The sequence below is a fragment of the Crassostrea angulata genome, chromosome 7, assembly GCF_025612915.1.
Source record: "Crassostrea angulata isolate pt1a10 chromosome 7, ASM2561291v2, whole genome shotgun sequence".
NCBI classification, from domain to species: domain Eukaryota; kingdom Metazoa; phylum Mollusca; class Bivalvia; order Ostreida; family Ostreidae; genus Magallana; species Magallana angulata.
In genome coordinates this window covers 422,791-434,989 of record NC_069117.1, presented here as the reverse complement: position 1 = coordinate 434,989, position 12,199 = coordinate 422,791, and the positions used below count along the sequence as shown (strand labels likewise).

General features: G+C 32.9%; 1 protein-coding gene across 1 annotated transcript in view; it reads left to right on the top strand.

The window, feature by feature from the left end:
• Positions 1–214: 214 nt before the first annotated feature.
• The window catches only part of LOC128155423 (prolow-density lipoprotein receptor-related protein 1-like), a 59,802-nt gene continuing 47,817 nt past the window's right edge, over positions 215–12,199 (top strand). Inside the window, exons 1-19 of the mRNA XM_052817121.1 lie at positions 215–357; positions 3,001–3,445; positions 3,539–3,791; positions 4,399–4,546; positions 4,897–5,007; positions 5,152–5,406; positions 5,601–5,757; positions 6,100–6,237; positions 6,329–6,434; positions 6,540–6,678; positions 6,914–7,030; positions 8,198–8,425; positions 9,158–9,338; positions 9,464–9,591; positions 9,687–9,843; positions 10,199–10,311; positions 10,388–10,513; positions 10,617–10,787; positions 11,751–11,924. Coding sequence (XP_052673081.1) covers positions 294–357; positions 3,001–3,445; positions 3,539–3,791; positions 4,399–4,546; positions 4,897–5,007; positions 5,152–5,406; positions 5,601–5,757; positions 6,100–6,237; positions 6,329–6,434; positions 6,540–6,678; positions 6,914–7,030; positions 8,198–8,425; positions 9,158–9,338; positions 9,464–9,591; positions 9,687–9,843; positions 10,199–10,311; positions 10,388–10,513; positions 10,617–10,787; positions 11,751–11,924 — 3,211 coding nt within the window. The 5' untranslated portion in view covers positions 215–293. The remainder of the gene's footprint in view (positions 358–3,000; positions 3,446–3,538; positions 3,792–4,398; positions 4,547–4,896; positions 5,008–5,151; positions 5,407–5,600; positions 5,758–6,099; positions 6,238–6,328; positions 6,435–6,539; positions 6,679–6,913; positions 7,031–8,197; positions 8,426–9,157; positions 9,339–9,463; positions 9,592–9,686; positions 9,844–10,198; positions 10,312–10,387; positions 10,514–10,616; positions 10,788–11,750; positions 11,925–12,199) is intronic.

Here is a 12,199-nt window from a genome sequence, read left to right as displayed (position 1 = left end):
CACTTATTAGGTTTGTTACTGACTGTTTACAGAAATTTCTGTAAACAGTCAGTAACAAACCTAATAAGTAATATTGTTGAGTAAATATGTAAACATAACGCTTATGTAAAACGTCCCTCTTGACAAAAGATACTCTTGTATCGAGACCGTCCAGTTCTCTAAGTGTTAGTAAGCTGACCCTCTCATTTGATGTTAACTTAATTTTGAAACAACTTCCTTGTTTCATAGTATCATATATACACGACATTTTCGGACAATTTGTTATATTTTATTTCCACATTGACAAAGTAAAGATGTTTCAGTTAAGAAGAATACGGATTTTCAAACTCTTAATACTGTGTGAATATTTCTGGCTTGGTAAGTGTTAAATATATATGTCATTAATATGAAAATATATAATGGATTCTTTACACAAACAGTAAGACTTTTTTTGAAAATATATCTTCTATTTCCCATTTTAGTACCAATCATTATATAAAATAAAAATATGAAAATTGATAGATGGGTGGTTTATTATACTTCTTTGTATAATAGAGAATTGAACTTTCGTTTAATTTTGATCTATGACCAGAAAGGTTTTGGGGTGTTTTTCTTAGAGTATTCAATTTCTTTAGTACATTGTCAAGTTTGATTTACAAAACGTTCTATGATTTATTAAGACAGTATAACCCAAGAATATCACCATTATTCACTAATACATTTTACAAAAAAGTTATTCTTCTGTTTATATGTGGTCTCTGATTAAATATTACTCATAATAAAGTTGATTATCAAACTGCCAAGAAAAAGTATATACAATTTAAACATAAGATCTTATGATTTTTTCTGGCGTCAATATATCGAACTCGAAATGCAATCTTAATTAGTTAGTCTTTCTTCCTGATTATCTTTGCAGCATGCTGCAAAGATAATCAGGAAAAAAGACTAATAACTCTGTATACAAACTGTTGACACAATTCAATGGTATTTCAACTAACATTTAACCTCTCAAAATACAGTTCTAAAGGTATGTTCTTCATCAAAATAAGATCAAGTGATGTCATTCTTGAAACAAATTTCAGAGTCAAATGATATTTACCACAATTTCAAATAAAATGCATGTGACTTCTATGTCATGTTTTCTTCAGAATCAAAGTTAAAACTATCAAAAAATTGAGCACCAGAAGAAATGGTGTTTTAAGAACAAAATGCATATAAATAAAACATAATGTTGTTCTTCCTTGATTCTGATAAGAACTTTGTAAAACTATAAAATACTAAACCTACAATGACACCAAAAAACAACAATCCAAAACCTCGCTTTGAGTATTGGTACTGGACTGCTCAAAACAAACATCTGACACTTTCCCGCATGAGAGTTTATTCGCCAGACTAGATCACTAAGGCATATAAGGCAGCCTACTAAATTAAATTTGAAGTTTCCTGTCTGATCAAACGCAACAACGACTTGTGGAGGACCAATTCTCACCAACCACACCCGTTACATTCAGAGTGCCCAAAAGAACTGGCCTTGACCCAATGTTCTTCTTGGCGTATACTGTGAAATCATTAAATTCGTCGTTGCTCAATTATCATTATATTCGAGCCTAGCCCTATCCCACAAACTTACATATTCAACGAAAACAAATTCTGAAAGGGTAAGTTTTCTTACTGAAACTGAAAACCAAAGCAACGATACGATATTACTTCCCACGAATAAGCAAAAAACTTACAATCCATGAATATTGGCCCCAACAAATTTAAAGTATTACATGTACATGTAACGACCTTCTTGCCTGAGTGGGATTCAAGGCCAAATTGTTTGCAGATGACTGCCTTCTGATAGGATCATCACTACAGAGGCCAATGCCAGACTACTTCAGATGGACCTAAACCATCTCAAAAATAGAAAAACTAATGCACTTTAACCCAGACAAGTGCAGATTTACTTGTATCACCACCAAACGGAGGCAATGCATTACCTTTCATTACATGGGATGGATTTAACCATAACCAAGTTCCTAGGGATCAACATCTCTAACATCGAATCGTGGAACCATCATATTATAAGTGTTTGTAAGAAGGCAACCAACACCTTGCTTCCTTACAGATGAGCATCTCGTCTTGTCCAGGAAATATCAAGGACAAATGTCAAAAGATTTTGGTCAGCCCCCAGGTTAAAAATGCATCCACTTACTAAAACACCAACAGTAGTGTCACAACAATGATTGATAGACTAGAGGGAGGGAGCTGACACCAACGCAGAATCAGAGCGAAGTCTATTATAATAAACCGTGTTCTCCATTCCCGAATTGCCATATAACTGCCTCCTCAATCAGTCAAACAGAAGAAGTTACAAGGGGACACTAACTCCATGGCTACGTCTCTTAAGTCATATAAGACCAGGATTCCGGTAAAAAAAGCACATATAAAGCATCTTTGAACTAGTTTTAAATTGTAAATAAAGGTGTAGACACCCCTTTACACCCCGCAAACATCCACACCGCACACTTCATCATCCCACACGCTTTAAAACTGCAATTGATAATGCAGTAGTAGTGACCCTTTCTTGAATTTAATTAAAAAAAACCCAACATGAACAATCACATAAAAGAAGAGAAACAATTGTGCATTTTCTTGTATCAAATAACTTGACCATGCACCATACAAAATCCTTTCAAGATTTAAAAAAAAAACAAAGATTTTTATTCGTAACTTGAATATTTTTTATTCTCACATCTTATATATTTGTATATATTTTTATAGGTGGTTTTCATTGATTTCTTAAATTATTCAGCCAAACTATTTAAAAGAATACATTTAACTTAAAATGAAAAACTGAACTCTAATGTTATAACATCTTTTTGAAAAGGAAACAAAACTTCTGTTTTGAGCTATATGTCAAAATAAATTTAACTTTATCTACTATAAAGATAAAAATGTTTTCTTGTTTTATAGAATTAATTGATATAGTAAACAAATGTATAGAATGATTAACATTTTCACATGATGCATTATCAGGTGTTCTTGGAGACAAAGGTCTGATTCTTGGAGTATGGAACCCTGCGTCGTTTGTAACCATAACAGATATACCTAAAGATTCAGCGAATCCCTTCCGGAATGTTAGCTTAGAAATTAATCCTTCAAGCTCGCAAATAACCAGCCTCACCGCTGATACGAAGAAAGCAGTCGTTTTTGCAGCCATTGGGGAGACAATTTATATTTATCACAATTTTTCAATTTGGCAAAATGTTTCAGCGAAATTTTCAGTTCAGTTTAGAGGCAAGTCAGCAGCAATTGGACAGATTGCATTTGACTTTGTGTCAAATAATCTGTATTGGTGTGACTCCCTACTTAACTGGATTGCCATGAAACCAGCTTACAATTACAACAACACGTTCTATAAAGTCATAGTTCAACAAGATTTGAATCAACCTGAAGGACTGGCGTTAGATCCGGTGGACAGGTAAAACGTGTTTCATAGTTCATATTAAAGAAAAATATTGGCACATTTTACATGAAAGCTATTGAAAGAATTTTTAAACATCTTTATCAACAGATTTATGTTCTTTTCCGATAATGATCCCAATTCCCGAATTGAAAAAGCTTCTTTGGACGGCCGAGATAGAGTTGTGATTATTCACAAGGGACTTTCAAGAGTTCTCACCCTTACCGTGGACCTTGATAATAAAAAATTGTATTGGGCAGACCATGGCAGACACACCCTGGAGGGTTGTGATTACGACGGAGCAAATAGGAGGGTGATCAGGCGTATGAACTCGGTTTCCATAACAGGCTTAACATACTTTCAGGTGTGTATTATTGGGGTTTTTATTGTTTAATTTACATTCCCAAGATAGGGCGTATAAGGTTTGAATACAGAAAATAAAACATACTTTATATATATATATATATAAGTAGGTATTATCAATCTTCTTTCCTTAAATTATTATTGTGTAATGCACACCCCTCAAGAGTAACGACGTGTTAGTTTTTAGTACAGGAAGAGAAATGAAATCTATTTTGTAAGCAGGTACCCAAGAAGTTGTTGAATTTTTCCGGTAAGCTGTGAGAGTGTGTATATCAAAAGATAACAACCAAAGTTACATTTATATGCCTCGCATTTTTAATGTTTTGATTGGTTGTTTTCGAGTCCATACTCATTAGAATTATTAAACATTTTAAAAATTGCAAATCTGATATTTAAAAAAAACCCGAAGCCGACATCAATTTTGTCCTTAAGGATAAAATATGATTTAAAAAACAGTGTTTGAATAAATAAGATATAAGCAAAAGAACAATTTTTACCTTAGTTTTTTTTCAATTATACATTAAACGAAAGCAATTCATCTTGTTGATCGAAAACGTGAATTTCTTTTATAGTAAAATTACTTACATCTAATTTGATTTTTTTATTAGAATATGCTGGTCGCAGTAAGTGTTGGTTCAAAGGCCATCCTAGCAGTTGATATTTCATCTGGATCTCTACTTTACTCACGAACTTTCCTATCAGCAAAGCCGTATGCAATAACAGTGTATGATAATGAGTCTGTACGATCCTTTAGTAGTAAGTGGTTTAAGTATGATACTTTTGTATGAAATAGTCATCGTACTACATGTACTAGCTGCATGCTGTCCACTTCAACAACAAGTTGCCATTTCAGCAAAGTTCAAAAGTTATATCGTGATTGTTGTTCCTTGTTTGTTAAAATAGACAGTGACCAATGAAATGTAAATGAGAATATACAATACAGAGAGAGAGAAAGAGAGAGAGAGAGAGAGAGAGGGAGAGAGAGAGAGAGATTATCAGGAACAAATACATGTATAAAGGTGAAAAAAAACTAATCAAAATTTATTTATTTATTCTGACACATGAATAAAGTTTGTGATAATCATTGAATTGTGTCCCTTTTACAGATCCATGTCATTCTTTTAATTGTGAACATATCTGTCTCAATGCACGGTCGGGACCAAAGTGCCTCTGTTATGAAGGATTTATATTTGATAGCAATAACATTTCATGTATAGGTATTGGTTTTCATCTACTTCTTTGTCTTACAAATGATACTAAAGAAACAAGATCATATAAAGTAACTACATTAAGAAAGCAACTATCGTCACCATATCTGTTTTTTAAGAATATTTTTTATTGAAAGAAATAATTTTTTTCAGAGAAGTCCTGGTTTTTTAAAAGGGGTTTTATCGTTAGCAACGCATCGATTTTTGCCATGCATGAAGTCCACTCAGCTAGTAGCCAGTCAAATCGATATAAATACAGGCGAATTCCTGGCAACATTATTGAGACATTTGCTGTTGACGCCATTTCTGACATCATCTACTTCGTAGAAAGTAGTAGTGGTTCGTTAAAGAAACACGACATAATTTCACGGAAAACAAGCACCATTGCATCTGTTTCATCCGCCAGAGGTACATTGTAACCCAATCCCTAGAGCACATGAGAACATCCCAATACAACCATTTTCATACTGTAATGACACTAAACAAAAAATTTACAAATTTATCCTGGGCAGTCATTTATCTATGCCACTTAATATGTCGATTTATTTTTTGTCATAATTTATATGGACAGCAAGCATCATTTTAAATGTTTTTAATGACAGACTTAACGTTCGATTGGATTGCAAAACTTCTTGGATGGATAGAACCCACTACGTCGAGTATTAGATCTTTCTCAGTTAATTCCCAAACCAGTACTAGTGCCACCATATATACCAACCAGTATCAATCCGCTTCTCTAACCATAGATCCTTACAATGGGTAAGCAGTACAGTAGTGAATTGTTTCTATTTTTTAATTTTCAAGCTGGTACTTCAACTGTTTGACTCGTATTATGTGTTTTGAGTAATGATATCTGACATTGCTTTTCTAAAATAAATTGCAAAGTTCTGACATTACCCAAAACCCCCGATAAACAATCCAAGGTTTAAGTGGAAATTTTAAAAAAGACTAATTTAATCTAGGCTGAGATAAAAAAGAATATATATTGCATATAACATCTGTCTTGCATGAATATGAAATACGATTTTTTTTTTTAAAATCCTTCAGTTTTAAACAGACAATGGCATTAACCTACCACTGCTGTTAAAAACTTTATTTAAGCGCCCTGTACTGGATAACAGGGTTATCAGATAGGTCAATAGTTCGTGGATCCTGGACCAGAGATACACCAACAGTTCTAATATCGGCGGCAAACCTAAACAATCCACGTTCTTTACAATATGACGTTACAAGTCACAGGTACCTTTTTAAGCCTTTTTAAACTTTTTCTTATACAATCAATATTGCTTTTATTCACCCAAATAGCTTGCAGTATCATTTTTTGATACAGACTCTACTGGCTAGGTCGTACGTTGATTAAAAGCTCGATGGCAAACGGTTCCGATATGAAAAGTCACATCATTACAAATGGAGCTACAAGAGCATTTGTTTATAAGGTTATTTTCTATTTTAGATTAAATTATTATTTTTAAAAATTGTGTATAATTCTTTTCATAAAAATACTTTTTATTTACTTTTTTAATATTGCTATTTCACTGCAGGATTTCTTTGGATGGATAAATGGAGATAAACTCTTTTTTGGAAGAAAAACCGATACTAGTTCAAAATATGAAATTGATATATTAAACAATTTAAAAGATGTCGCTGTGTTTGATTCGTCTTTGGAAATGGACGTACGAGGTATACCGATATGCCATATGATATCTAATTTGATACACTACTTTCCTGTTCCTCTCTCTCTCTGTCTCTGTCTCTCTCTCTCTCTCTCTGTCTCTCTGTCTCTGTCTCTCTCTCTCTCTCTCTCTCTCTCTCTCTCTCTCTCTCTCTCTCTTTGTTTTGTATCTAAAATTTGCAAAATTTTTCATAACCATGATTCTGTGTGTGCCTTCATCTTTAATGAAATAATGTAAATCAGGTACCTGCAAAATCTTAAATGGTGGGTGTGGAGAATTATGTGTTCCCGAAAAAGATGGTCGCAGATGTGAATGCGATATTGGCCTACAGCTACAACCAGATCAGAGTTGTGACAGTGGTGGGTACCCATTTATCAAACCGAACGTTGGTTTATCAAGACTTCATAATGCTACTCTATGGTAGGCAGTTTAGTTTTAAACAATATCCTGATAAAATGTTTTCCTCAACAGTGTTTCTATAATAAATGGTTTGGTATTCAACAAATCCATTTTACCCGATTTTAAGTTTTTGATATTCTTGTATGTTGACGTGTATAGACTCAGATAAGTTCTCGCAAGGAACGTCCTGTTTCAACAATATGGAATTCTCTAAAATCTCAGATTTGTGATAATTTGCACTTTCTAGTTAACCATGCCATGTTAAAGCCAAAGTTAAAATTGCGTCGTTGTCTGTTATAAAAACAGGCACTATATTGCATATTTTAGCATTTGGTTACTTTGAATTCAATTTTTATCTCTGAAATTTCATTTTTCAGAACTCTTTGAATAGTCTATGAACGTCATTCATTGTTTAAGAAAGTATGTTTTTAAGATGATTTAGCCATAATTTCAAAACGTCAGATAAGTGATAGAGAAAAGTGCAGTGTGTTTCCTTCTGGAATTATCCGATGTAACAAGGGAAAATAATCCTAAATTTAGTCTTCCTTTTATAACTGGGATAATAAGGATGTCGTTTCAGTTTATTCTCGTATCATTTGAATAGTATCAGTGATAGTTGTGTCAGATTTATTCATGTTATATTAATTAATACGCCTGTGTTCTTTGTATGTTAACCGACTTGTTGTTAATGTTGTAACAATACACCGAAAAAAATGTTCACAAAAATAATTTTTCGATTGCACAAAATAAACAAAAACAATGCCTAAAGTTTTATCTGTAAATATTGATGCATGGTTTATTAATTGCTTTGTAAAAATACGCTAAATACGAAAAAGACTTCAAAGCAAAGACCACCAAATATGACTCACCCTTTAAAAAAAAATTGGTTCAATGATTCAAACTTCTTTTAACGCTCTGCATTATAGGTAATCCAATTCCACGACAACAAAGAAAGAACGAATGTATTTTTATAGTGTAGAATTTAGTTCCTATAATTTCACGGAATATTGTTATACTGATAAACATCAATACAAGCCTATTTAAAAAATCAGTTACAATTTAAGCTCACTTATACGTGTCTTAGAAATAAAATATCTTTTTACCTTAAGTATTTTTTTCTTTTGTAGATGTTTTGACAGCAAATTTCATTATTGCGTCCGATTACACACATGGACGGATAATTCAGGTTAATCTTCAGACTGGAACTGTTGTAAAGTTACCTTTATCAATTAACAAACCAAATGGGATAGTGTTTGATAAAACAACAAGGACGCTGTTTTTCTCTGATTCGTCCAGGAATACCATAATGACTACATCGCTGCATGGAACAAACAGAACATTATTCTACACAACAGGTATATATAAGATTTTACAGATAAAATTTGTCAGTGTGTGTAGCTTTATGTTTCTTAAAACTGTATCATTGTGTTTACCTTTACCGTAACGACTCCCTTTGAAATATCAATGAACGAAGTCGAAATTCTTATAATAAACACCAATATTTAGTATTATACTTTCATGTTAAATACTGAAATCTGATTGGTTTAGACGCAGTTGATAATCCGTTCTATTACCCTCAGCGTTAGCAACACACTTAGCAACGGGTAACACAACGAATTGTGACATGCGCGTAAATTATGCGCGTACGGTTCGCCGTAGAATTCACGTCTTTTCTAAATAAAAGCAGTAAAAAGTTCTCTAAAATTAAGACATTCAGTATACTTAAATAGATAGTGCCTGTTTGGGAGGATAACAGTTGAAATTGATACCCCGAGGAAACCATTGTCAACTGACGCGAAGCGACTGAAATTGAGAACAATATCGGATATAATGCGAAAACAATTTTTACCAGAAACAAAACAAAAACCCACAAACAAAACAAAAAAGAAGGAATTATCATGACAATTTGTTCAAGTGAGGTTTTTTTTTAATTCAAGAAAATTGCCTGCCATGGTTTCTATATATCATTAGATATGAGAGATTTTGGTTTTTTTTTTAGTTAAGATAAATGTAAACAAGAAAGTGGTAAAAATAAATCCCGGCAATATATTTCACGGTAAATAGAAATAATGTTGTTTTATTTTCAGGTTTTGCTTATGCAGACCGTCTGGCCATCGACTACTCTACGGGTAATCTGTATTATACAGCTGTAGGTCCGACGACATCTCAGAGTTATATTGGAGTAGTCCACAGGGCCACATCTCTTCACAAAACGCTGATATCAGATCTCCATAGTCCAAGAGACATCACTCTCCATCCCTCCAAAGGGTAATTTTTATCAATAAATAGATTTTAACGTCCGATTTATAAAATGTCGGAGATAATTCACTGCGTAGTAAATGAAAAAACAATATCTATAAATTTTGCAACATGAAAAATTCACTATTTTTCAGATATCTGTTTTGGACAGAATTTGGAAACATAACTGAAATAGGTAGAACTTCTATGGACGGAACATCCAAAATCTATATTGCAACAACACAGATTGTATGGCCTAACGGATTAACCATTGATTTTACATGTAAATATTTGAGTGATGTTGCATTTTAATTTCTTGAAGAATTGAGTCATCATTAATAACGATAATAAACATTTCCTCAATATCGACTGTTTTAGCAAGCAGATTGTATTGGACGGATGGGAAAAAAAATCGCATCGAATCTTCTGACCTCAACGGTGGAAATCGCCAAATCCTAGCGTCTGATAATGATGCCCATTTAATGAGCATTGTGAGCCATGGACAGTATCTCTTCTACACGGCATGGAATAGACAGTTAGTTTGTTAAATAATTCTTTATGTAAAAAGATAATTCTTAATCTTTGTTTTTCGTGTCTTGAAATAATTATTATCTGCCCAAGTGGATTTTTACCCTGTGCGCTGTTGAAACTCCACTAGAAGACCATGAACCGGAGAGCTCTTCATTATATTCTTTATTAATAATATAATTTTATATCAAATATAACGAATAACTGATAAAGATCCTTTTTTTCAATTTCTATTTATTTATGTTTACTGCTTATTGGTTGAATATGGTTATAAAAAAATTTTATCTTTGAAAAAATACACTACAGAGAGTGTATAAATCTTGCATTACGGATCTTGCCTTAGTTTCATTTTTTATACACAGACGCATCACAAAATTGGACAAAAGAACTGGGTCCAAGGTGATTTTTATGTCGAACCATCCAGAACTCGGGCGACTAGACGGCCTTGATATTTATGCTGATGAAAGTCAAGACGGTAAAATAAACAGCTAACTTAACTCACTTTTTTTTAAAATAAACCTACATTTCCCTAACATCTTTTATATTTTTAGTAAGCTCAAGTTGTTCGAGCAAAAATGGATTTTGCAGTACATTCTGTTTTCCAACCCCAACCGGAAGAACTTGTGGCTGTCAAGACAACGTGAATCTCCAATCAGATCAATTAACTTGCCCAGGAGGTAATTCTTAAATAAAAGGGTCACAATTCTACTGTTAATTAACGATCAATTTAATACATGTACATGTATACCTATAATGCATTTGCCTCTATTTTTGCTCCAGTGACTCGATGTCCAACTTCGCTACGTAATTTGCATTTTCTTGACTGCCAACCGTACCCAGGTCAATCATGTAATTTTGAATGTAAAACCGGTTATCGACTTGCAATCAATACTTCTGTTTCCTGTGGATCTTTGGGACAATGGAATTTGCCAACAGATACATTATGTGAAGGTATTCGTTTTATTTCTTTATAAAATTTATAAAAGAAGGGTTACAAACACGAATCGACTAGCGAATATAAAACACCCACAATAAAAATCCAATAAATAAAATAATAGCGCATACATTTAACTTTTTCTCGATTGCCATTCGTCGATTATGAATTTTGTATAACTTCAAACAATATTACAAATAATGCAAAGTCGATCTTTTTCAAACCTAGTTAAAAGCAAAGCGCTAACACAAAATATTCCCCATTATAAATCTCCGTCGGAAATCTGTTTTCTTCACTGTGAATTTTACTAGGGAAAATGACAATGTGTGAATGAGGTTATCATGGAAATGTTTCCTTTCATCGATTTCAATTGCACTTTTTTCCCAGGTATGAGTATTTTCATTAAAAATCGTCAAAATGTGCAGCATAAATATCTTGGGACAGACTGTAATTGAGGCTTTGAATGAAATACGTTCTTTTGATATCTTAAATAATCGGATTGTAAATTTATTAATTTATTTTTTTAAAAACCACTCAAATTTTTATTTTAACTGGTAGTGCAAGCTTTTTAAACTGTAAAGAAATTCGCTATAACAGTAAAATTTTGCGATGATTTGTTAAGGATTTTAATGGGCACTTTAAATACTTCGCTTTATCCAAAATTTCGCTTTATTCGTGTTCGTACTAAATGAGTTTTACTGTAAGTTGGTTCAGTACAATTATCACATGCTGCAAAGGTCTATCGAGGTTTCTTTGGAGATTTCAATGACCCATGGCATTGTTCACTCCGATTGGAAATTCCTTTTAATACACTCAATATGCAGAATATAAGTTTTCAATTTTATATATTATACGCTTTACAACGCAGTTTTTCAATACATATTTCGACCATTTAATTTTTTTTTTAATTTGTAGTTTGAAATTTCTTTCCAAAACATAATGAAATTTTGAAATAGAACGACAATTATATTTCTCTACAGTGATTATGTGTCCCGAGTCTCTGGACACTGCTGTGTTGTCACCAAAGTGTAGTAGAAGGATTGGAGACTCTTGTTCCTTCTCCTGTACTAATGGTTACCGTCCCACAACATCTACCAATTTGGTGTGCACAGCTGACGGGACGTGGAACCGCGATACAAATACACTGTGTTCACGTGAGTCTTAGTAGCTGTCTTCAGTATCCAAAATGTAATCGTATATATATCATGTAATAACGAGAAGATGCTGTGGACAAATTTTTAATCAAAGTACTGAAGGACTGACGGGAGTTGATTTTGTCGATTAATTTAGGTTTATGTTTATTTATTTTAAAATTAATGATATGTTTTTTTGAATGACAAGTACATGTAGTTTCTAATTTGAATTACGCACTTTTTTTTAATATGAATTTTTGGACTTTTTCGACAAGAATGTCGAGAAACCCCCATAT